General features: G+C 37.4%; 1 protein-coding gene across 3 annotated transcripts in view; it reads right to left on the bottom strand.

Annotated features, from left to right (window-relative positions):
• LOC148167512 (cytotoxic granule associated RNA binding protein TIA1-like) overlaps positions 1–25,374 on the bottom strand; it is a 146,076-nt gene extending 120,702 nt beyond the window's left edge. The window contains exon 1 of one of the 3 annotated variants that reach the window (XM_088047547.1): positions 24,566–25,374. In XM_088047547.1, the coding sequence (XP_087903673.1) occupies positions 24,566–24,652 (87 nt within the window). In that variant the 5' untranslated portion in view covers positions 24,653–25,374. The remainder of the gene's footprint in view (positions 1–24,565) is intronic. The other 2 variants (XM_088047548.1, XM_088047549.1) reach the window with 2 other exon arrangements.
• Positions 25,375–25,708: the final 334 nt, after the last annotated feature.

Raw genomic sequence — 25,708 nt, 5'->3', positions numbered from 1 at the left:
GTCTACATCGGATAATTCGACAGTGGGTATAGAAAAAGCGTTTTCTAAATGCATTCCATTGTTTGAAGAAGTAAATGTTTGTATAATCTGGAAGTTCGTGTAAATATGGCGAACAAAGCCCTGATCCTGTTGAAAAGCTATTGTCGGAGTAGAATCGAGTCTTGGGACACCTAAGGGTGAAATTTTAATTCCGAACGATTATTGGTTAGGGTGGTGAATGCTTGAAATGTTGATGATATGTTTTCCCTTTATTATTTGAAACAATCGAACGGAACCAGTAGGGGAAGAATAGATGGCAACGAAGCAAATGCTGCTACATATCTCTACACATGTAACGCCTCGCTCTTCAGTATACGATAGGCAGAAGCAGAGAGAGCCTCTTGAAGTTGAATCCCTTTCAGTATCAGCTTGTCAGACCGTGATTTAGGCCTGCATTTATAGAGGCTGTTCCTTCGTGGTGCAGCGCCTGATTTATTGTAAAGGTTACTTCAACCCTAAGATCTACTCTGGTAATAATCCTAGATTTTTCAGCTCACGTTCCCGTGATTGTGATTTTAAAATTTAAAACGACAAAATCTCTGATTCCACTATTTATAAACACGCCGGAGATTTTCAGACGTGACGAATTAAAAGTAGAGACAAAGATGGAGAGCTGCATCAAAACAACTTCCCGCTATTTACAAACAATTTTAATCACTCAAGAAAAACTTGTTTTTAACATTGCGACTTAAAAAACATTGTCTAAAAATCAGACGGTTTAGAATTCGCAATTTTATCTTTCGCTTTACAGTTTTGCAGATTCTATTGTAAAATTAGTAGGCGAAAAAAGTGCTCAACACTGCCAAAATTTAAATCAAAGGTGAAATAACTGTTTGGTGGCGTCGATAAAACTTTGGATTTGTGTCACTTTTATATTCGTTTTTTGTGGATAATTTAGATGTTGCTGTAAAAAAGGACAATTTTGTTATGTAGTTCGTTTTGTTTCGTTTCCCCCTTTACAGATTTGTCCGCTTTTGTATCGGTTTGGATCTGTAATCACTCATGGAATTGGGCTATATTTTCCATTTGCCTTCAGGCTGCCACTGGAACGGGGTGGCGCAGACAACAGGGCGGTGGATTAGTGCGGGGCTATTTAAAAGTGGCTATAAAACACCGATATATATTTTGCATCAAGTGTACAGGGTATCACGCGAGTGCCAATAACGGCGGATAATTTGCATTTTGCTGGGGCCATGGGTAATGTCCTATGAATCGTGATAAGAGTCTCGCTTCGAACACGCTACAGAGAGACGGTTGCCCGCTTTTATATACGTTTATACTGCAGCACGGGAAACATGTACAGTTTATCTGTTCTCGCTCATTCGGAAGAAACGGCCTCTTTCCCGTCCTGTTCATTTTACTGACCAAAGAGGGAACTTACTTCAAATTTAAATTGTTCGTGAAATTCACTTGACTCTCGCCCACTGCAGCGATGTCCAAACGAATACGAACCACTTGCAAATATCCACATTTACCCTAATTCAACTCGGATCGTTTACACTAGCATCCCACAGGGGTCTACTTCGGACCCTCTGTTGTCCATTGATAACCATAATTGATTTAATCATTACACGCAAAATTACATGTTCGTCATTATTACCACAATACATGCATGCTTTCTTTCAGAAACTAAATTCACTTAATTACATGAAGTTCGATATTAACGGCATTTACACGAGTCGGTTGGTCTCGCTGTTCAAATTAGTCTAACTATTAAAAGAATGCATTCACGCCAACTTCAGCTATATATTACCATGCTGCAGTACATTCGCGGACAAAAATATTCTAGTACCCCTCTGCGAAATTTCTACTCGCATTCTCTATTATGCACCGTTGCTGGCTACTTCTGAGTTAATTAATGAAAATGCCGCTCACCAGTTCCGTCATCCACCAAATTCCTGACGTGTCCACAGCTTTCATAATTAACATTCCGAATATTTTCATACCTTTTGTTACACCCACCAAAAAATTAACAACGTTCTAAATAAAATGTATTAATAATCTTCATTTCAACTGCCAACAATTTATTTATCGCAATTACTATTTTGTCAGAGTGAATTTAAATGAAATGGGATGAACATATTGACTTGTCGATAAGTAATTTCAACGATACGTTTCAAATATTTAAATCATCGCGCAAATAATATTTAACACTAGACAGATTCTTTCTCTTGGGAATTCACTGAATATAAATTTTTGTATCCTTTCAAAATACAAAACGAAAGGTTTTCGAAAAATTAATCATTCAAATTAACGAAGTTTGATAAAATTTATTTAATCTTTATGCTTCTCTTAGGATATGAAATTTATAGTAGTATATCTCTAAATCTCTAATTTAACAGTTTATTGAAATATTATCACTTTATATAACTATTTATTTTCATTTTACTTTATAATTCATAATTTAGAATTATATTCATACTGTCAATGCAAATTACTGTTATATTTATTATTATATGACGAATAAATTCTTAATATAATTGGTGACTGACTTTCAAATTTGTTAAAATATTTAGACTACTTTTGATTTTCATGCAGTTAATTAGAAACTTTAAAACTGTTGAGAAACTAGGTGCACGAGCTTTGGAAACATTATATCATAAAATCATTCCTGCAGAAGTGCTTCTTCTAGGTCAAACTCCTTTATTATAAACAAGTCTTGTAGATAGTGTTTGTCCTTGGCAACCGGTAACTTGGAAGTTCCACATCTCGTTTTCATGTATGCAAACAAATTCACGTCGGTGCGCAGGTGAAAATGAAGGATATGCAAAAGCAACGTGGTCATAATTCGTCCTGGCAAAGACTGAGTCTGGTGCAGCTGCTGAGTACAATGGCAGGCTTTGTCCAACGCCGCCCTATAGCCATTCAAAACAGCCTCAAAGTGGGAATCGTTGCTCGCTATTTTAGCTGACAAAACCTTTCGTCGATATATCAAACGACGTCTTTATTTTTAAAACCGTTTTTGGGCCCGCCCGACAACACAATTTATTCTAATTGGTTGTCGAATTTCCCACTAAGAAATTGCCTGGTCATCGAAGAAGGTTTGAGCAAAGCCTTTAAGCCAACCTGTGCAGCAGTTTTGTTAATAATCAGAGGGATTAATGCATTTTAATATTGAATCGATTTGGAAGACCTTGGAGTTTGCGCTTTAACCGGCGGCTTTTGCACGAATTTTTCTTCGATGCGAGACGTAAGGGTTAAAGTTTCCCTGTTTTTGGCTACGGCAATAGAATATGAAATTAATTATTGAGACATAAATTACAAAGAGAAGCGTATACCGCCGGGTTACTTGTGGTAAATTAACGAAAATACTTGTGTTGGTATAAAAAGATAGCATGAAGGCTTTGATTTAATCTACTTAATTAAACAGTCTTTTTTGATTACCCTTCTCTGCAAATTAAAAAATAAAAATTTAACCACGTACGCGATTAAATTGCCGGAGCGAGTCCGGGAGGTGTTTCAGGAGCAGGAATGGGACTGAGTGTTCTTTTGATGCGCAGTTAGTTTTAACACTTTAGGTGCACTTTTCACGTGGGAGTTAACAGGTTTTTAATGCGCCACACGTGGAAAAAGATTAATTACTCCACGAGGATGTGACACAGTTTAAGCTTTTAATATTAGCGCTCCTTTTTTTATCAAAATCAGTAGATTTTTTCAACTCTAGTGAGTTTTAGGGCTATAATTTATCCCGGGTCGGGTGGTCTAGATAAACTTGCAAATTGACTAATTAGATGGCAAATAAAACAAAATGAATTACATCGACCAGGGTGGAAGAAAAAGACGATTGCAATTCCCCTCGGCAATAAAAACATTGAAAAGGTTCGATAAGAGACCCTCATTTTTAGAACAAAGAAGTTTACAAACACGATTGACATTAATATTCCGACCGGCCCGTTCCAGGCCTAGCTCTTGATATAAAATATCATTATAACGTTCATTTCCAACAAAAATAAAGATAAAACAAGACCCATTGTCACAAAAAAGCTACATCCATAAAAACAAATGACTCATTTGCTGACATTACAACGTCAAATAACCCCCTCTGGAAACGTACCTTAATATTGCTCTCTTGCTCGTCATTCACGGTACTGTCTCTAATGGAACTCCTCATAATTGATGTCGAGGCGCCTTTCAGTCCACCCAATAGCAATTGCGGATGACACGTCCAAGTCCGCTCGTATATTCCTTAATTTACGAATTTGAAAGCGAAACATTACCGAGGAAGCAAGGTAAGTGCAGGGGAAGCCATGTCACAGACCCAAACGGAAACTAAAGTGAATATTCAATACACAGGTTACACACAAACTTAACCTTCAATTTATAATCGCCACTCTCAGAGAACAAGACACTCGTTTTTGATGCACAAATTATTCATCACACATTATTTTTCACCACGAGGGACATAACTTTCTTGAGGCTGAGGCAATTGAAACTTGATATATTTAATACCGGATAGTAGCTTTTATTGGTCAATTTTTAACTGTAAATTTTCGTCCTAAGGGGGTGCATTTAACCTTGCAACTTGAATTAGCATAGAAACAATTAATTTGATACTGTCCAATATACCGGTAATGTATGAATTATTCATAATTAAGGTGACAGATGACGGCTTTCAGAATTATGACGTTCAACGATAATAGCGCAATTTGTCTTTTGCGTAACACATTTGTAACAAATTTATAACAGGCCATGCCTCAAGTGGGGAAATGGCAAAAAGCAACATTGACTCTGATTAGATAACAATACAGTTGATTACAACTGGTCCCTCAAAAATTCTTTTCGACTGAGATGAACACAAATCGTACTGCACTTGCACTTTGCATAAAAAGTTATTCTCGATAGAGTACAATTCAATTCAAAGAAAACTGTTTCCATGATTATCTAGATGTTTTTACACGAGTTCGGTAGATTGGAAATGATTCTTTGTATAAACAAATGTCAGAAAATTTATAAACGGCCCCCATTTCCATTTCAGTCGTTCTCAGCTTCTTGCATTGTAACGAGGAAACACCGCCAGAAGGCATTAGACAAGGGAATTAAAACATAAATATTTGAAAAATGCAGCGGCAGATTTTGATTGATTGGTATTATCACTATGGGGTAAAAGGGTGTTACATTCCGACACCTCTGTCATGTGTTGTAATTACTATAAATGAAGTTGGAAATAATTTAATTATTGCCAGTAATATGTACGCAATTTCCACTTTGTTGATAATGAAAGGTTTAATAACAAAACGGTCTGTGTTCATGCATTTATTCCGTAATTAAAACATTACGAGAACCGCTTGAATCCAATACAAATTACTTTTTAATGAATTTGAATTAAAATCGAATAAAGTGTTTCTCGATTATATCGATGAAAAATATAGATAACCACGTCAACAAATTTAAGTTATTATAGTCACGGAGAAAAACAAGAGTCCATCTACCAAATAAATTTCTGCAATTCTAAAACCGTAATCGAAATTCAGGACGCAAACGTTCCCAATTCTAAGAATGAATGAAGGAACATTTCCTAATTATATTAACCTCCCTACATACCAGACAATACAAAGGGGGAAGTGAAAAAATGTTATGGAATAAAACGAAAAACTACCCTTCCAACGACTCGATTCTGGATTCTTCTTTAATTCGATTAAGGCGCTCAATTTTTACCATATTAAGTTCGAAAGCGCTCAAAAACACGTTACAATTTATGATTAAAACACCCATCCCTAGGTATATCTAATTTCATTGGAATATTTGTGCAAATAGTAAATGCGAAATAAAAAACTTGAAGTTTTCACAGCATATTGTAAAGTAATTAAGAAGTGTTGGGGTGTATAAACCATTCATGAGACGTCGCGATGTAAATAACGTGTAATATAACTTTTAACTTATTGTAAGTTTGCTGATCACATAATAAAAGTTGGCTAATTCCCGTTATTTCCCTAGCATACCTCTCGTATTGCAGAAAACTTAAAACACAACTGCAGACTAATTACTTAAACTCGCGAAGAAATTTTCACTTTATACGTATGTTCCTGCATAAAATTTTAACGATTGTAGTGTGAATACAGTAAAATACACTTGAGAATTTGAAGACGCGGCGATACGCCCGTTGAGGATTATCAAACAGACCGTATGCACCGAAATAATAAGAAAAAGTAAAAAATAAGGAATAAAAATGGATTCTCGTCTGTAGCCGGTCGAAAACAGTAATCATATTGGAACACGGCAAAGTGTTTAGATGACTTTGAACTTTGACTGGAAATTTTTCTTCTATTTGGAAACATGGCATGCTATTCAAATAGGGTTTTATGTGTATGCAATAGCAATAAATCAAATGCACCTGTTACATTTGCACATTCTCACTTCTGCAATGAAATAAATTTCCTATAAATTATTTAACAGGGTTGCTAAAGTAGAGGGAGTAAGTATTTCTCAAAGCCTCATTACTGTCAAACTGAACACGTTATGTATTATACTCGCTGCAGTACACTTTAAAAGAGAACGCGGATTTTTCAATAAAACGGTGGAAAGCCTAAATTAAGCAGTTTATTTATAGAAAATATAATTCTTTTGTAATTATCTCAATAACGTCATAACAAAACAAAACCAACCTTCATCGAACGCAAATATTAGATACAATTTATAATATGTCAATACGCTGAAATGGGATCTTTAATGGAATGCTGAACTACTAACTACCATGAAACCTAGCTCCTTTGAATTTCTAGTTAACAATAAGGGAATATTAAGTAATTATACCCAATTACCATTGTTTGCTCTAAAGTAAATCAATCTCCGAGATATGATCAAAAACCTCATCGGTGATAATTAATCACAGAGTGAAACTTGAATCAAAAATTCACTCGAAATTTTGCAGCGACGTCGTCGTAGCGCAGCCCCAGGTCTAGACTGTACTTATTAATAATTCAAAATTTAAATTGGTGTTCAGCCATGCAACAACATAATTAAGGAGTGGATAACTTCTAAAAGTTAGTCGATCCTTGTGTTACGGAAATTAAAAAAAGTTGTGTTGGCTCAATTGATTTCATTTTGACAAAGTTTCATATGACAATGAGGTCACAAAAGTTAAGTGTTAAAATTGCGTTCTTAAAATATCTCCGATTCAAAACACACTGCTTCCTGACATGGAAACAAGCCGTATAAATTCGAACTCTAAGTTGATATTATTTAACACATTAGCGTTTCAAGATTGTCAAAGTCTAAAGACTTTGCATGCTATTTTCACTTGTTTCATTTGAAACGTTGTAAGAGCATAATTTTGTCAAACGCGCTGCTATTCAAAAGAACTGTCTTAAATGCCGCTACCTCCATTTGATTACATTTTCAAGCAGACATCGTGAATTTCAATGGTTTAATTAACACGTTCCCTGCTACGTATTATTTTAGTTACTACCACGGTGCGATTCAACTCATTTGTAACCCAGACCGCAAATTAATCAAACACATCTCAAGAATCATGCCAAGTCCCGGATCCAAATTAGACTGCAAAATTATTAATCTAAAAATCTTACTCAAAGTTGCGAAACGCAAGTTTAAATATAATCATTTTCACCGCGCGGAAAAGTACAGCTATAACGAGGGAAAACGAACAATGATCAGAATTATCGTGTATAAACCCGACTGTTGTTTTCGAACCCGCTGTGACATAAATCACGCCATTAATCGGTGATTAATTTGCGTTTGTAAGTATAAACGTCGGTTAACAAAGACATGCCATAATCACTCGGTTACTAGCTTTGTTTGGTAGTTTAACATACATTTTCGTGCGATTATATGTTAAAACCAACAGTCACATACGTGACTAAATAAAATTAGTGGCTTGTCACGTTCATCCACAGTCATGCATACAATTTTTTTCTTTTATTTTTGGTTTTGACGAAGTTTAGAAACAAGAGTCAACGTTGCAGCCGGTTTCACAATTTGTTCACGAAGCAGGGAATTTTGATTGATAAAGTAATTAATCATTACAGTTTTCCAAGACCCTTGTTCTTCCCTTGCGATTTAGTCATTTATCTAATGGCCCTTTAAAGATACTTAAATTTACAACATTCCTGCTACAACATTTCAATATTCCCATTAATAAGCTTCAGTCAAAACAATTTCGTTATAAAACCATTAATTTAAAAGTCAATCTGTTTTGTTCTCGACATCTTAATTCGATTTTTTGCGTTCTGCACTTTGAGGGGTGCAACCCAAAGTGCTTGCAACATAACGACTCAAGGGCACAAACAAAATAAGAGCAGTTTTAATAAACCAATTATTTTAATCAGAAGAGATATAGACAGAGATATAGCTTGTGTCAAAAATGGTGGATGCGCCGGGCTGCACCTTAAAATTTAATCTTTGAAATGTGACTTAACATTTCCAAAACACCAAATCCATTTATAAAAAGCCTGTTTTTATTTCATTATTTTTAAATATTATTGCACTGGTTCGTGTCACGCACCATTGCTTGTTTAATGTAGCGACCAGAAAAGGTGCACGGTGACGCAAAATATTTTATGGTGTTTAAGCTCTTCAGCAAATTATTCTTGAAATTGATTTCTTATAATTTAAGATCAACATTTATGGAACAACCGCAATAAACGTCATTGTATTTCAATCTGAAAGTTGTTTTAACTCGATGGACTAAAAATATTAATTTAGTTTTTCCATGCGCTTTTTCGCCTAGTCTGGAGCTTAAGCGAATCTTAGGATTTTGCGGTTAAAATGTCTTGGAATATGGGGCCCAAACAGGGTCACCAAAACCTGTCTGTTGCGATAAACCGCTTAATTTAAGCTCAATCGCTGTAAATTTGGGCTCAACTTACACACAATGTTTACGATAAGTTCACTGGGGGGATAAACGTTATTTATGTACACTGTATATACACATATATAAACAATCTGAGTTAATACTAAGTGAAAATGAGTTGATTAAAACTTTTTCTTCTTATATTGTATAGATCCAATAATCGGGAAACTGTGGCAATTAAATTGAAGGAGGAACGTCAATGACGAAAAAGGTTTTAATATTTCGCGACAAACGGCTTAGGGAAATAATAAGATAAAGATTGGGCGGATTTTCAGCAGTAAAGAGATTTCAAACAAATTGAAACGGTTCTTTCAATATTGACAAGGTTAAGCATCACTCTTCAGCAGTCGGTTCCTTTGAAATGAATCAGGGGAGCATAGAGCGCCAAATATTTACGGAATAAGTATATCGGTCGGTGTTTGATCGTCTTTAATTATTTAATTGCGATTTATTCGTGCTCCTGAATTGTTAATAATTGGTGGAGGGTGAATAAGGGAGGGGGTGGATCGTTATCGGGCCTTTGACAAATAGACCACTCTAAAAAGAATACTCGCAATTCTGCCTTTCCGGCTTCGTGCATAGTGTATCGATTTGGCGTTCATTCGGTTTGCTTCACAGAACATTTCAATCTTGTCTCTTTTACCCATCCAGTTACAGCGTTACATCTCGCGACTTCGCCTTCACCAAATCAGAAACAAAGATTTGTTCACCCCAAAATCCTTAAACTAATCGCCTCTTCCTATTCATAGCGACTCTTCCCAAACTTAGAACTAAGAAAGCAGAGTTTGTATACCTTGAAACATAATACGACTTCAATCGTTGCCTTCTCGACGAAAAACTTATGTTTGATGAATTAATTATCTAGTTTGCCTCTTTTATTCTCGCGGGATTCATTTTACTTCAACAAAAACGAACTTTACTGTTCGCACATATTTGACCACATTTTTTGTGATTTACGCCATCACAGAAAATATTTTACGAACTTTACCGAGATTAACGCTTGAATTATTGATGGATGTATTCCCAAATGAAACTCATAAGGTCTTTAAGACACTCGCTTTCCATACTTTCACCAACTTTGCGCTTCTTTTGTATCACAGCAAAATTTCATAAAGATGCTTCCTTGTAACTTATAACAAAATGAAATTACTCATCTTCCGGTGAAGTGCTAAAACTTTCATTACGTGCAAAGGCAAAAAAATAAATATGAATCAACAAGCTCGGAAACACAATGAAGACAAACGAATTCAAAGGTTAAATTAAAAATATTTATTACATTTCTATAATGAATTCAGGCGTCAACCCAAAACTCCAGCATAAATTTCGGCATAATTTTTGAGTGGTCATTAAGCATTGCTCGAAACGACTCCGCTACACTGAAGCCTAAAATTAGTTTGTTTTTGTTCTGTGGGACTTGAAAAGTAAAAGCCATTTATATGAAAATTTTAAACTTTAAATAAATTGAGTATAACATTAAAAACCCTAAATAACTTTTGTAATTGGAAAAGTCTTTTAAGGCCGTTAATTTTTTATTTAGCAGATGCAGATTGAATTAATCGAGCCTCGTCGTTTTCGATCACCGTAGTTTTTCAATCAAAGACGGATGTTCAAACCGGAAAGAAAAACTTATCGTTTTAAATTGTCTTATTATCATTTGACGTGCTCATTTCCCTTCTATAAACTTGATACAATGCTCGAGGGTCCTCAAGTCTTGAGAATAAACCTCACAAATGAAAAGACTGTAAAAATAAGGACGAACGCTCATTCCAATGTAAGCGCGTCGTTCGAAATTTCGCCGGAAAATATTTTTGGAAATATCCATTATCTACGTTTTGTGTAAATTTTAGAATTATTTATTTTGTTTGACAATGACCCGTGCATTAAAAACGAGAGCTGGTTACGAGCAATAATTCCACAAATGAATTTAAAAATAAATGCGTAACACAAAGCCCGTAAATTACACAAAAATATTCAAATTAAAATATTTTTCAAGGGGCATTTTTAATCGCTTATTCAACAGCAAGAAGGGCGCAAAATTTAATCTACTTGCACTGAAATACTAAAGCGGAAATTATTTTTTACAAAAGTAGTGTTTTGGTGGATGCGCCGGGATAATTCAACTAATTCCTTTGTTTGTTTTTGTGGTTGTATTGATATTGAGTGTTCAACTGCAGTAAAATTAAAATGTGATCCTTGGTGGCGATGTTATTTGAGTGGAATAAAACAGTGTTGAAGATACTATACAAAAAGAAAGTTGACGTAAAGTGCTCGAAACGGGGCTAGGTAATAATATATTTATAACATAAGTTCCGTCACAGAAAGGGAATTTCAGAGCGAGGCTGCCACATGGTGCGCCGATATCATATTCATATCAGCCTGAGGAAATACTTAACGATAAACATCACTCAATGGTGACAGATAGTTTTCCCGCGTTCTTTTTGCAAAAGTACTTACCGTATTCGCTTTATGCCCGTTCCTTATTCCATATTGCTTTTATGTGTTCACATCAATTCTGACAGTTTTTTTCGGCAAACTTTTATGTGTGAGTTTCCATGGCGTTGTTTCAAACATGACGTATGGATGAATTTAATAAAACAGATTTTAATCTAGCGCATAAATCGCGATTTACTGCTCCGTTTTAATTATTATATTGAAATTATGGAAGTATTGTTTGCTATCTCCGCTCGTTTAGTTTTGGCAGACAAAGTCTGCATTATCTATACAACGTTCCAAATAAGCGTTAACAGCGTTAAGATTTTTCATTTAGATAACTGCCTATTTTATACGTTGTTTAAGATTATGTAATATTTAGTTTGAGGGTAATTAGTTTTTGCTCTAATGCCACTTTAATTTTCTAAGACAGCGAACATCGGATTTAAACTTGAATTCCCAATTACGATTACGTGAATTTTTTTCCCGCAGTTTTTAGTAAAATTTACACAAGCAGTTTTTATGATATTCGACATTTTCCCTCCCTATTGTTCGGTGCTTTCTTCCAACGTGAAGTCTGTACTACCGGCGAAACAGCACCCATGACGACTATTTTTCTTGATGTATCAGCTGAGATACGCTCCTTTGCTCCCAAATATTTTAGATCTTCTATATAAACCGCAAAATATTCTATACAATACGTTGCACTCTGAATAATATTATGTCCCAGATATAAGTCAATTGAAAATATTTTCAAACGCTTCCCATACTATATTTCATCCAAATGGTCGCATTTCGTTTAACGTTTTATAACTCTGCGCCAACTTCTGCGAACATGCTGTAAAAATAAACCCAATTAACCCTATCGAACGGGACCAAAATAAATAATTTTACCACCAGTAAGAAGCACCGGTTTTTAATAAAAGACATAAATGCACCCCAATTCATATTTATGGTCCTCGTTCCGGAAATAACCCGAAATAATTAAATTTGCTTGATTAGTACTATTTAATAAATAACATTATTGTGTCTTTCTAATTCTGGTTCAATCCCAATTTTGGCTCTAGCTATAACATATTTACATTATCTATCGATCTTCAATTCGCTTGTTAAACTTATTTATTTGTCCGACTTTAGGCAATGGCACATGTTTATTTTACTCGAGTTTGTTTCGCCATAGAGTATGAACTTCTGGAGAACTTGTCTGATTTATATTGTAAAATATAGCAGGGCCATTTTGGTCCGACTGTCTTTGAATATTTACTTGTCCATGGACTAGAAATAAAAAGTCGGAACAAACAAAGCGCTTCCTTGATAAAGTTTAAGATAAGATTTAGATGAATGAAACAACATTTATATTGTTGTTTTACATGACACGTATGCTAAGTTATGAGGTCTGGGCTATTTGTAAGTGTCTGTATGAAGTCCCAGGTAAATCAGAAGAAATTTTTCATGTGGACAAGATGAAGGGAAAAGTAAAATAAGTTGTTGAAACAAGAAGATATTCAGGTTTAAAATATTCAACAGATTTGTGTAGGGAAGAACATTTGTAAAGAATCTCTAATTAGAAAATTTTCCAAGCAAACAATGGCTGTTAAAGTTATCTGTCTTTCAAGAGTGGAAACTGCATGGTGTAAAACTTTTAACGTGTAGCAGCCACGACTAACAGTCTTAAGGAATATATTAACGCCAGACCGAAAGTAAAATTGAACTCTCTCCGTTTTTACCCTTATTAAATTAGGCTTGCTTCGCTCATCACCCTCTATTCTTTTCCTTTTCTTTCAACCCTCACTCCCCTGTATAATATAACTTTCACTAAACTTTCCTAATAATGATTAACATAAATATTCACGGTGCAAATCGAAAAGACAATGTGGTAATAATTTCAAACTTAAAATTGCCTCCCTTGCCCACAATTATCATATTTTCGTTTATACAATCAATTATAGCAATAAAACTGTAATTCTGCTTTTTCCTGAAAAACTTTTTACCATGACGATGCAAATAAAACGACAACTGCTCGGGTCTCAGATGTCTTAAACATTTGCAAGAAAATTACTCGTTTAAATTTATTTTTTCAACTAATAACAAATCTCGAAAAGCTATTATTATGCAAAACCACAATACACCAATGAATAAATATCCCGCATCGCCCACAGCTGCATTTATTTCAGTGCCGATTCGTTGATAGAACTAACAATTAAAACCAACCCCGCGTTGTGCTTTTCAAATACTCACATTAAGTACTGCGATTTTGGCATTGTCAAACGAATTACATACGCCACTGTCCGTTACTGTCAAATTACAACACACCGAATCGATATCACAAAGAGATTCCAAATTCTTTCTGGCTCGCTTGTCCAGATTTCAACGTCCGTTATTCTTAAGGTGTCTCGCGAATGCAGTTAATAAATTTGCTTTTTATTGCTGAAATAAGCGTTTAAACGTGGTGGTTTTACTATCACAGAGGAATGCGAATAATATGTTAAGAGAACAAAACCCACTTTGATAAGAATATGGTGTATAGCGGAATGCGACGTAGAATGTTTAGTTTGCCTTTTATACACAATAATAATAAGCAGATAAAATTTAATGGAGCATTTGCAACCAAAACAATTACTATACAAACACCGACAAATCACTGCGCTGGCGCGATTTTATTTAAAAATGTTACCTATTACTGATTCTACTTAAAGTTCCCCTTTTAATAAGCTAAAGTTGGGCTCTATTATGAAGCCTCTCGTATCAAAAACGGTCCAAGCTCTTACACAATAGCTTAACAAAATTTCGTATTAGTATATTACGTACAAAGCTATTCTGTTATTCGGAAATGAAGTGAGTGGGTAAAAGCGGTGAATTCGCAAAGAGGGTGACAGTCGCTATTCTATTTAGGTATCAAATTGAGTTAACTAGAACCGTACTAATGTATTATTTACCACAGACTGCATTAAGGGTCTGCAAATATTAAATAGATCAAATTAGATTCTTACTCGAGCTTCTTACGCACAACCACTTTGCGAACAATCAATAACAACTTTCTCATCAATTAGTTGCCGATAATTTCATAACACATCACCAACAGCTAGTGTCCCAATATAGCTCACTGTGTTTGCAATAGAGAAACTAAATAATTGTTGGCTCGAAATAAATTTAAAATACCCTTTTCATGTGTCATTTTTTTGGATTAGAGCGTAGGTATCGTTTGCTGCGACAAGATAAGTGTTTTTAGAAGTCCCCTTTTTAGAAACTTGTAGATGGCGTTAAAAACGATCGTATTGACAAATGGTCTTTTGCCATTTAGTGGCAGTGAAAGCAAAAAAGCGACGCCTCCCGCTTGTCCTTGTATTCGTATCTGGCGTAGTTTTTTTCATTTTGTCTAAGTGCGACTGTCAGATTGGATTATGTCAACAGTAACAGCACAAACGAGGCTGTTGACCGGCCCATTTTCCTGGCTTTTTCAGGTGAATGCAGCCGTCGTTCGAGTCCTTAAAAATGAGTAATTTTGAAGGATGCTGACGCGAGGGCAGCCGCTCGGCGGCGGAAGCATGTCAAAGACAGTTTTTCAATAGTGTCGTCTGCGGTCAGGTTGTAGATCCCCCATCGCAAAAATGTGCTGATTTCGTTCACAATTTCAATGACAGGCGATGTGTCTCGACAAAAAACCGAATTGAATTGCAGCGACACGATCGACAAAGCGACAGCTCAAATGACAATTTGTCGGTTCAAGTGCAACTTAACTTTCATTGTAATACTTTTGCGGATCTGTAGTTCTTATCAGATTGCACTTAACGTTGTCGCTACGTTCTTTTACCCTTAAAAAAACTCTAATGAATGTGTAGCGTAACGACAGCGATGCTAACTCCTTTGCAACTCGCTGTGCGCTACCCGCAGTAGTGAAATGATTTAGCGAACATGTATTCGAGACAATGGAGGTCCTAATGAATACGATTTGCATATCTTCCTCGTTACTTTGTGTCGTCTGTCGCGTTATGTCGCGAACTGTGTAAGTATTTTAGCCTCCCCTTCATAATTAACTCTTACAACTTGTCATTGCGCGAATCACACCTCGATGCCCACACAACCGAAAAATTTTAACATTCTGGACAGCGCGACAGAATCCACATCAAATTTTGACCATACGCCATCATGCAGCAAATAATTTGCACACCAACTGAACAAAATGTTCCATGCATGTTCCTAATGAGTGTCGCATGAGAAAGAATTTTATTCCGCTATGCGATGGTTTATCGTAATACTCTTAATTATGCAATACGTTATGTATCATTCTGAGAATCGCATGTATAATAAAGGAATAGTTTGTACGGTATTTAATTTAGTTCTTGCTAAAAAAAACTAAAGCGTGCCTTTCGTTTTTAATAAAATAAACGGGAGCTGGGCCAACATGGTATTTCTATTAGACCGTTTTGAACGTGACCAGAAAATCAAGTAATTAGTTGTACGGCGCCAGCTGTCCTGCGTCGGAACTGGCAGGACTGATCGCAGCTCAATTGAGATCGCTGTTATTTCATTGACTCGTTTCCGTTCTTTTTATATAACACTAAGAAACTCAACAAGACTCGTTTGGGTGGTACGAATTTAACAAAATTGAACAAAAATCGTTGAGGAAATTTATAGTTGAGTATTTCTAGTGGTTCTAACGCCCTTTTTAGAACAGCGAGGGTACAAGATTCCTTATAAAAAAGCTCTAAAATCAAGTATTAAAAGCATTATAGTACCTTTTAAAATTGGAACTGTGCAAGGGTCGTGAAACTGTCATTGTTTCCCTTGCGCCCGTTATTGAATACGAGTTTTCATCTTATACCCAAACTGAAGGGGAGGGTTTAGGCAACGCAATTAAAAAGCGGAAAAGTCTCCACTTAAACAGGTATTGTAGCTTGGGCAGACACCGTGGCTTTGGTCGTAAAAAAATACATTTTATGTCCTTAATTTCCACGGAATTGGAAGAATTTCGCGTATTTCATATTTGTTAAGCCCTGACCTGGCGTTATCGCTGTAGATATTTTGACTTTTGTTAATTTCATCTTCATTGTTGTTTGATTTAAAATGAGGCTTGTGAAGCTTTGTGCAATTGAATCCCCCGGATCGATTACAAAATAAAGGTCTTTTCAAAACGGGATCAATGTTTAAATTCGAGCGTGACACTTGATTTATCCCAAACAGTTTGAACAATGCTCAACTAGTTGCCCTAAAACAAAAACCCTCACTTAAGCTATGTTGTACAACATCAACACCCCGATCAGTTAGATCTTTATTCAAATTAAACAAAAGGAAAATGAGATAACATTATTTGCGCTAAAAAGCAGGGTTTGTCGTTTCAGATGCAATCAGTTTGGTGGTAATGAATGTAGCAAGTTTTCTCGACAAGGAAACAATCCCGTATCGATTATGGAAGAGGGAGGATCCCCTTCGACGGTTAATATATGGAGATTCGCTGTCCCCCGTAAAACAAGATACAATTTCGGACGCGATAAGACATATCGAATGTCCGAAAAAAGCAACCAACAAGACGTACCCCCAGGAGACCGGGCCCAGCTTAAAAATCCTCATAAAAGAATATTTCTTTTCTCATATCAGAAAGTTGCAGCCCTCTCAACCACAACGGAAAACCTGTAGAGCGATTGTTGATCCGGCGGACCACAAACGATCATCGGCTACCGACCAAACTACACATTCGTCCCTGCTTTGCCAGAATTGATAGCTTCTTCCAAATCCGACCCTCCCCCACTTCCATTTCTTACCACTTATCCAGATTTTTCAATTACTGTGTGATTTATTACATGTGCAAATTATTCTTAATTTTCCTTTCATCACTTTTAGTTTTTAGTTAGAGGTGAAATAAGTGATGGTCTGAAGACTGGAAGCATAGAAATTCCTTATTAAGATATGATATTACTACAGTTCCTTTGTACTTTTGATGTGACTATTATATGTGCAGTCTCGAGTTTTTATGGCAGCGTCATTTCCATTTTTTCCTCATTTGTCCCGGATTCGAATGCGAGAGAGCTGTCTTTTCTAACCTTAGACCTCTTCGACAGATAGAACCCATTTTTCAATTAGATTTTGATTTATTCTTGCCGCAGTTGGCGTAATAATTCCCTTTGTTTTAGTCTGTAATGAAACACCCATACCATCGTCACCACAAATCCTTTTAATGAATGTCAATAAATTTCCCTAAATATCGATGTAAACAGTCAACAACCGAATCCATGTTCCCAAAGGGGGTAGCTTTTAAAAATACGACACAGACCGCGATTTGGGGGCTCCAAGGCCCGGCTTGAATATTCATGGCTGGTAATAGATGAAAGAAAAATGAGGCAAGCGATGCCTGAAATAGAAAACCAAACGACAAACGACGAAAAACGGCTCGCTGCGCAGATTAGAGAAAAGACGACAAAGTGGCGGCTCGTCCGGGGGCGGCTCGAAAAACAGGAAATAAATTTGTTAAGTAATTTACAATAAACGGAGGCATTTCTGTGACTGTAATGTTAACAGGCGAACGCGGAAAACGCATTTTCTTTCGTGTGGGTTCAACAGTTATATGAAAAAATCATTTTTGGTGAAACAGCGTGTGACGGTTGTTGCTATGCCACGACGGTGTGCTGGGGGCGGGCCGCCTCTGGCAGCCCCCGCGTTGGAGGCAGTCTCGCGGCTCTAATTTATACGATGTGGAACACGAAACGCACCTCGCAATTTCCACAGAGGCTGAGTTGCAGTTCAACGCAATGATCTACAGCACATCGTCAGCTTAGCACGCTGAACCGCGACTCGTAGATTTATACCCGAAATAAGAAGCAGAACATCGCCAAACAAATGGCTGATAATAAAGAAGGAACGCCGTTAGGGTAATCAAAATATAATGGAACAGAGTCCGACTTTGATAATTAACTCATTTACAGACATCAGCGCTCGTTTCTCAAAGTTCATACGGGTTCATTATTCAAAGGGCAATTGTTGGCAATCTCACTCCACCTAACACCAGATGTGCTGCTGCCTTCGTGGTCACCACTCCAAACTCATGTTTTAAAATTTCCAGCTCGATCCTCTATTAAATTTGAGATAACTTTGCAACTTGTCGTTTAACTCAAATACTTATCATTATATACTTATTCTTTTCGGTCTAAATTACAACTTATTTATAGTCAAATCGCTCTCTAATTGCACTAATGATATCCTATTGATTTCTAATTTTGGCTTAGTTTGGATATCTACCTTCAACTCGTGTTGTCTTTATTGCATCATTAGATCTAACCACTATTGATCAAAAACGAATCTCTCGTTTCCATCATTTAAAATTTCCCTGCGATGTCAAATTTCCTTCATCTAACCGCTTCCTCATCACGCAGCTTTTTAATCCATGATAAACTTAAAAGCTGCTGTTTGGCAATGTTATTTTACAATCTACAGACAAAAAGTACAGTTAAACACCACCACGCCATGTCTTAGCCTCAACCCCATGAAAAATGCAGCAGCAGAGAAGAGTTTAATGCAAATAAATGCAGACGCGTTTAGGCTGTAGAACGGGTGAGTGCGGGACATTATTAATTTATTCATTCCCTCGGGAACAGCCGGGACGACGACCGCAAAAGAATAAAGAGCCGAATGACACAAAATTGCAAACTCATACTGCTCAAATACGAAATAAATGAGATGGGTCAATGGCGAACGCTGGATGTGAGACAATGAAATGCTGTCCTCTTGAAATTTCAAGACAAAGAAACCTCGTCATTGGGAGTGTAGCGGTATTGACCCAAAAATTACATATTTATAGGGCGTTTATATAAATGAATAATAAATTATGCTGTACTTATACTGGGTAAAATTAAGCTTCCTGTCCTAAACCATACTTTGTACGATGTATTGATCCTTTTACAAAAAAATCATATTTGACTAGTTTGACCGTTTTTTAAGGCTACAGACAATTGTGCGAGTGTCGTTTCAGAAGACCACTGGATTAGCCGCAAACGATAATGATTGATGTACCTGCCTTGTTCACAGCGATGCTCACATGGCACGTTATTGATTGGAAGCAAGTTTCAATGACGCTCACCTTTATCGTCATATAAAGCGGTTTGACGGCGAAACAATCATTTATTTTATTCAAACCTATCCAAACTACAGTGTCTGCAATAGGACTTCTTTACACACTTCTAATCGTTTCGCAAGATAAAGAAATCTGCTTCGAACCATTAGTGAGTTACCGCCGGCTCGTCCGTTCGCACTGATTACTTCCGCTTTCAGTCTATGAAAAATTGCCCTATAAAGGGACTCAAGACAAGTTTTGGCTTTTATTAATAAAAATCGACTGAAGCAGATCAGTTTAGTTGATAGCCGCCGAGCTATGAATAATTTCCCAAAGCGAACAATCCCTGGTTTGTAGAGATTGGAAACTGACCACCTTTCATCTTCATTTCATGTATGCATTAAATTTTACGAGATGTGTGAGCTTTTGTGGAATCACCTGAATGGGAGACTGAGGTAGACAGTCTCCCGCTATGGAAATGAGGGGTGAGAACTTGTGAAGGGGGCTCGAATTTTGATTGTGTGTATAAGTGTGGCCGATTCAGCTGATAATAAAAGTGAAGCACGCCCTGAAACAACCAGCGATATCAACCACGCTCTATTCAAATTCTTGCCTTCAAAAGCAAAATTCGCATTCAAACACATACGAATTCTATTAATAATAACTATAACAACAATATTCTAATTATTCAACATCAATTGGACATTTTTTCACGCTGTGGTACGAATTCGTTTTTCAATCCTTTACCACCTCTGTTTAAAATTCGAAGCGTGATCCACCAACGATAAGCATTTTCATAGGATTGGACCAACACAAACTGTTCAAAAATGGTGGATGCGCCAGGATCAATAAATTAAAAAATTAAATTTTCTTTATTTTTAACTTAAAAAAGGTGGCAAGTTATACAAAAAGCTTTAAAGCAAGTAGTGAAATTAGTTAATCTAAACGTTTAACATCTTCAATCTCTGCAAATAAATTTATTGGGCATACGAACGGCCTTCGGTTGGTGTCTTATAAGTGGCTTAAATATACAAACTTGATGTTTCAGGCAGTGAGGAAGTTCGAAACGAGTTTAAAGGTCATCCTTTAAGTGGGTAAACATGTATTCAGTGGATGGGAAGTGAGCAAAGAAGTTCGAGAGCACCAGTCTTTATTGGTGACATTAATATAAAAGTATAAGTAATCTGAACGTAGTTCGGTGAACATGTTCTGAATAATAATTTTAGAAACAATAGCTTGAATATAACAACACTTAGCGCATTTTTGCACAGATCTGCAGTGCAGTGGCTTCGAAATTGCGCGACCGAACAAACTGTATCGGCATCGAAAGTCAGAAATCCGCACTGTTTTCTAATCAGGTTTTCATGGTTATAATGGCGTTATCGCGCCGCTTAATCCAGCCGCAGCAACTAATTAAGTGCTGACAGAACTCCCCAATTCTGATAATTGCTCCAATAGAATGAAAGCAAAGTAAATGGAGGCATGCAAAGAATGCAAATGTTAATTTTAAATTCTTACACATACACCGCGGTAAGCTAATTGCAGGGCATTAATCAACCCCCCTGAAAAAGAGGAAAGAGATTGGTCCATCATTGCAGTTGCATTCCTGCGATGCGGTCCGATATGACCGAATAATTTTGAATGCGAAATTGGTTTTAATCTACAATTTGCATGATCAAACAATGATGGTGACGCGCGCCTATCTGTGTTTACTCAGTTTGGGCAACAGAACTGGGGTTCGGTAACGATACGACATAGAAAAACACGCTTCCTCACACGCAACTCGTGTGCGACACGCCTCAGGTCTTCACCAAACAAGAACATACAAGCAGAAGGCTGGAGAGGAGGCCTCCACACGCGACCAAAAACAATCAATTGGTCCTAACTTGCCACTGCTAAATTAAACATAAGTTTTCTGTGGTACCCGCTATTTACTAAAATAAATAGACAAGATAAAAAATTTTGCACGTCCACCATTGACGTCAAATCGTTATCATACATAGAAATAAAATGATCAATGCTAATAAAAACGTGTCCCTATTGCAATCAGCGAATAAAAATAAATAAATAATAAAAGCTTAAATTAAACTTTCATTTCACTCCCAAACTATTGGCGGGTGTTGTTCGATTCTCATCTCATCACAAAAACATTCTTCAATTCCAACTCCTATTTTTATTTGGCTCTAACAAGATAAACTTCTTGTTAAATTCAAGTATAAATGAGACGCTATAAACTCTCAAGAGTGATTTTTAAAAAATGAACCTAAAACCAGGAACTGAACTTCAATTTTAATAAAAATTCGATTTATTGTTAATGGGATATTGTTACCGTTCACCAAACAATCAAGTTGTATTATTTTTGCAAAGTACAGCTGGTGCTTCTGAAGTTGCACTACTATTCGAACTTTTCGCAGTGCACACTAACTGCTATCAATAAAATCCCATTTAAAGGTGAAAACACGTATTGAAGTTTACTAGTTCCACGCAGTACAATCAATGAGAATGTTTTTAAGTATCAATAAATACAACTCTACTTGACAAATTGGATAAATTTGTCGAAAGTCAAGTCTCGTTTTCAGTTGTATTATTTGTTAAAATTAGTGATTTAAATTACTAACTTTTAACATCAACGAGTGGCATCTGCAGGGAAAATTTACGAATTAATATTTCTAAACGCAAATATTTCAAGAATGTTATATACAGCATTCCGTGTATAACAAAGTTCACAAAAAGGTGTATGACTGAAAGTTTATATTTTGCATCGACGTGATATCAAAATGCGTAAATTATGTAGATGGACCGAAGAGAAATTGAAGTTGGTCGGTTTATTGGTGTCATGTCTGTGTATAGCCATTTGGAGGGAGAGTTTCGACGGTCCGAAGGCCATATATCTCAAAGTACAAACGCTGTTTCTTGCGTGACAGTTTTTGTCATCCAACAGCACATCCCTTAGCTTCCATTGTGGTTTTCTGGCAAACGATACAAGCGCCACAATTCATGGCGTCCGAGAAACAAACATGCCATTTTTTGTTGATGGGGACGCTTTACAACGACCACCACCAATAGCGCAGCAAACTTGACCAAACTTAATCTAATAAACATTTAAGAAATTTTCTGGATGGTGAAATTAATCAAGTTATAACCGATTTTACCCCTTTAGCTGGTCTTTCACGTACGTCTATTTACACCTAATGTCAAGGGCTTAGGGTTAGGGTTCTAGTAATTAGTGTGCTATTTGCCGTCATCCGCCTATCTCTAAGGAACTGATTCGCTAACCCCGATTCGCTTCATCTTGATTCAAGGAAGCACTCCAGACATGTTAACTGAAATTTTAAATGCTAATCCAACCGATGACTCAATTAAGGAAACACGCGCTGAAAATTTTCCCAACTTCTTTTACAGAGTAAATAAAAACCGGCGATTAGCCACAATTGATAATCAAAGGTAAGTTAAGCCTGTCAATCTAAAATTCCGACTTTCTGGCGGCATACACAATGTCAACGAATAGTTGAGTCAACGAAGAGTTTCCGTTTGTTTTTCGTTAAGCAAATACTCATCAACACTGATTATACAAAACGAAATTAATGAAAATCAGCGAACCGCTTGATTAGTCGGGTTATTAATCATTTCTCGAGTTCAATTTTGTGTGAAGAACAAGAAGACTGCAAATATTTCACCCTCGAAAGTACACGATGACTTTCCTAAAATAACAGAAGATAAGGATGCGATTTAAGTTGGCGGTACGTCTAAAAACTAATAATTCAAGTAATAATAAGTGGGGTCTATGCAATAGCTTGCGGCATTTTACTTAAGTTTTTGCTATAGCTAACCGGCAGACGTTAGCGTCAAACAACAACTTGGAACCCTTATATTTTAATTACGTTTCGTCTTAAAAGCCAATAAAGTTGAATTAGCTCACATCTCACAGCTTCTTCACTTCGTAAAATGGCATTTTACACACCCCTTTGGTTCCCCATTATTTGAATCATTTTGCGAAAATACGAGCAAATGCGACGGCATGTCTTGTTAAAGAAATGAGTCGAAAGTCACTGCAGGAGAAAAGTGAATGCTCAAAGTTTTGTAGAGAATATCAACTAATTTCCAGGCGACTATGCAAATTAATTGCTTTATTTTATTTTTCTTTCGGAAGTGTTTTTCAAATGCTGCAGAAATATTGCTTTAATTAAAATGCGACAAAAGTTGTAACATTTATTTTGATTAATCGAGCCGACTGCGGTAAAAAGCAATTTTTCGAGTAAATCTGAAAAGAAATTTTAATGAAAACATCTGCTTGTAAATTAGTTTATAAATTTATTAGATGTTCCTGGTATATCGTCGTTAAACTGTTAGGGAACGGTAAAAGGCTAAAAGTTAAGACAGTAACCGGGATCCCTCCGCAACTCCGTGGCAATTTTCTAACTTTTTAACGAAATTGTTGAAATTTGTATTCCTTTCAGCAGTGGAGAGGGTTTAGATTTTGCCATGTAGTTTAACTCTACGACACTTGGAGGGTTATTCATGCGATTCCGGTGCATTTAAGTTGCGAGATGAGACATTAACCGATTTCACTATACCAACAAGGAATCCAATAAATCGCTTCTGACGCCGCAAACTTTTTGCTTCCGCGGAAGAAAGCTCACAACTTCAATTTCCTGTTTGTCCGACGTTTAAATATTTATTAAATCAAACGTAACCTACTTGAAAACCTGCTTTTTCAAAACGTCCGTGACCTGGCCGTTTAACATACTCCTTTAGCATCGCAAACGATAATTCTCGAATTTCTACCCTATCAAACGATGTGGTGACTTTGATGAGCGCCGTGCCGACGAAAAGATTACACATTCACTCTAAATTGCAAATGCAAATACGTTAAAATGACTAGTCGTAAAACAGCGGCTTTTGAATTCGAATTAATTGAAACCATAGAGAGGGAACACCATTTTTAATAGCTACCCTTTAACTTGAAATTGTCGCGAAAGCTAGTTGGAAGAAATCTTTTCCATTTTGGTGTTTGATTATTTTGACAGATCAGATGTTGGAAAGTCAAATGGGATACGTAGACGCATGCGTGTTTTATTGTTTACTATATGTAAAGTAGGCGTAGGGTTGTTGAAGAACGTCTAAGTTTGTAACGTGATTATTTAAGTCAACTTTGGCAAGGCCGTGTGGGACGCAGACCAAAAGAAATTTCTGCGAGCCATTGGTCATAGCCGCCTAACAAGAGCAGGCAACAGGAGGGTGAGTGTTACCTTGGAGGGGCTGCAGCTGTTGGTGTAGAGTGCGCCGGCCGCCATTGGCGGGGCATAACTGGGCATGGAGAATGGAACGAAGACCATAGGAGTGGTGTTCGTAGCGACTTGAAGTTCGGCTGTGGTGGTGTTGTTATTATTGCAGCTACAGGCCGTGACCAGTAGCTGCGGAGGCTGGACTCGTGCGGCCGCCGTGTTGGTGGTTGTGGGCTCTTGGTGGCCTTGACAGTGGTGTGTTGGTTGAGTCGGTTGCGGCGGATACGGCTGGGGCCGTGGAGCTGCGGCCACTCTGGTGCGGACGGGCCCCGTGGAGTTGGCGTTCGGGCTATTCGCGCGATGCGGCTTCCACACCGCGCACGGGTACACGCCGACCAGGCTGTAGCCCACGAGGACCGGTGTTGGAGCCAAGGCAACTGTTTGCTGTGTCCTCTCACACGAAAACCGGCTGCATGTGCAGCTCTTCGCCGGAATAAACTCAGCTAAAGGAGGGCTCACAGCATCGCCGCCGCACTTCACAGCACGTCACACGTCACACACGCGGCACCGGCCGGCAACGTCCAAACAAAATGCGTCGACGAAGATGCGTGTTCACTGTGTTGATCATGACACGTGGAGCGCGGCGCAGACTAGGTGTTGTCAGTGTCGGTCGACACGACGTGGTCAAGCAGTTGCAGCAGGAGTGTTGGGCGCGAAATCGATCATGTCGCGGCCGCCGCACCGATTACTGCCGAAATTTCGTTCTTGTGCTAGAAACTCTAGATCAGGTTGGGATCGGCGCGTTTCAGGTCGCAGCCGCCCGATAAATAAGCAGCTACAGAACAGCTCGGACGGCAGAGGCCGGAGGCGGCAACGCGCGCTCGCTAGGATGAGCGCGGCGGGCGTGTCGCAGGCTCCCTGAAGCCCAACGCCAGCGCAATCAATGAAATATACACTATACAGACACTATACAGAGTACAGAGAACACGAACTCTTCTACCTAGCACTCCACGTCTACCCAAATCCACACCAGACATCAATACCTCCCATTATGAATGAACTGGGAGCGCGAAACCGCACCACGCTCCCTTGACAACTTCCCCACGCGTACGCGTTCTCCTAATAAACCATCTTCTTTTTATCCAATATTTTAAATTTGTAGCAGAA

This window comes from Gnatocerus cornutus, chromosome 10 (genome assembly GCF_029298725.1).
Source record: "Gnatocerus cornutus isolate USDA-ARS CGAHR chromosome 10, icGnaCorn1.1, whole genome shotgun sequence".
Taxonomy (NCBI): Eukaryota; Metazoa; Arthropoda; class Insecta; order Coleoptera; family Tenebrionidae; genus Gnatocerus; species Gnatocerus cornutus.
The sequence above is the reverse complement of the archived record's forward strand: the minus strand, read 5'-3'. Positions and strand labels throughout refer to the sequence as shown.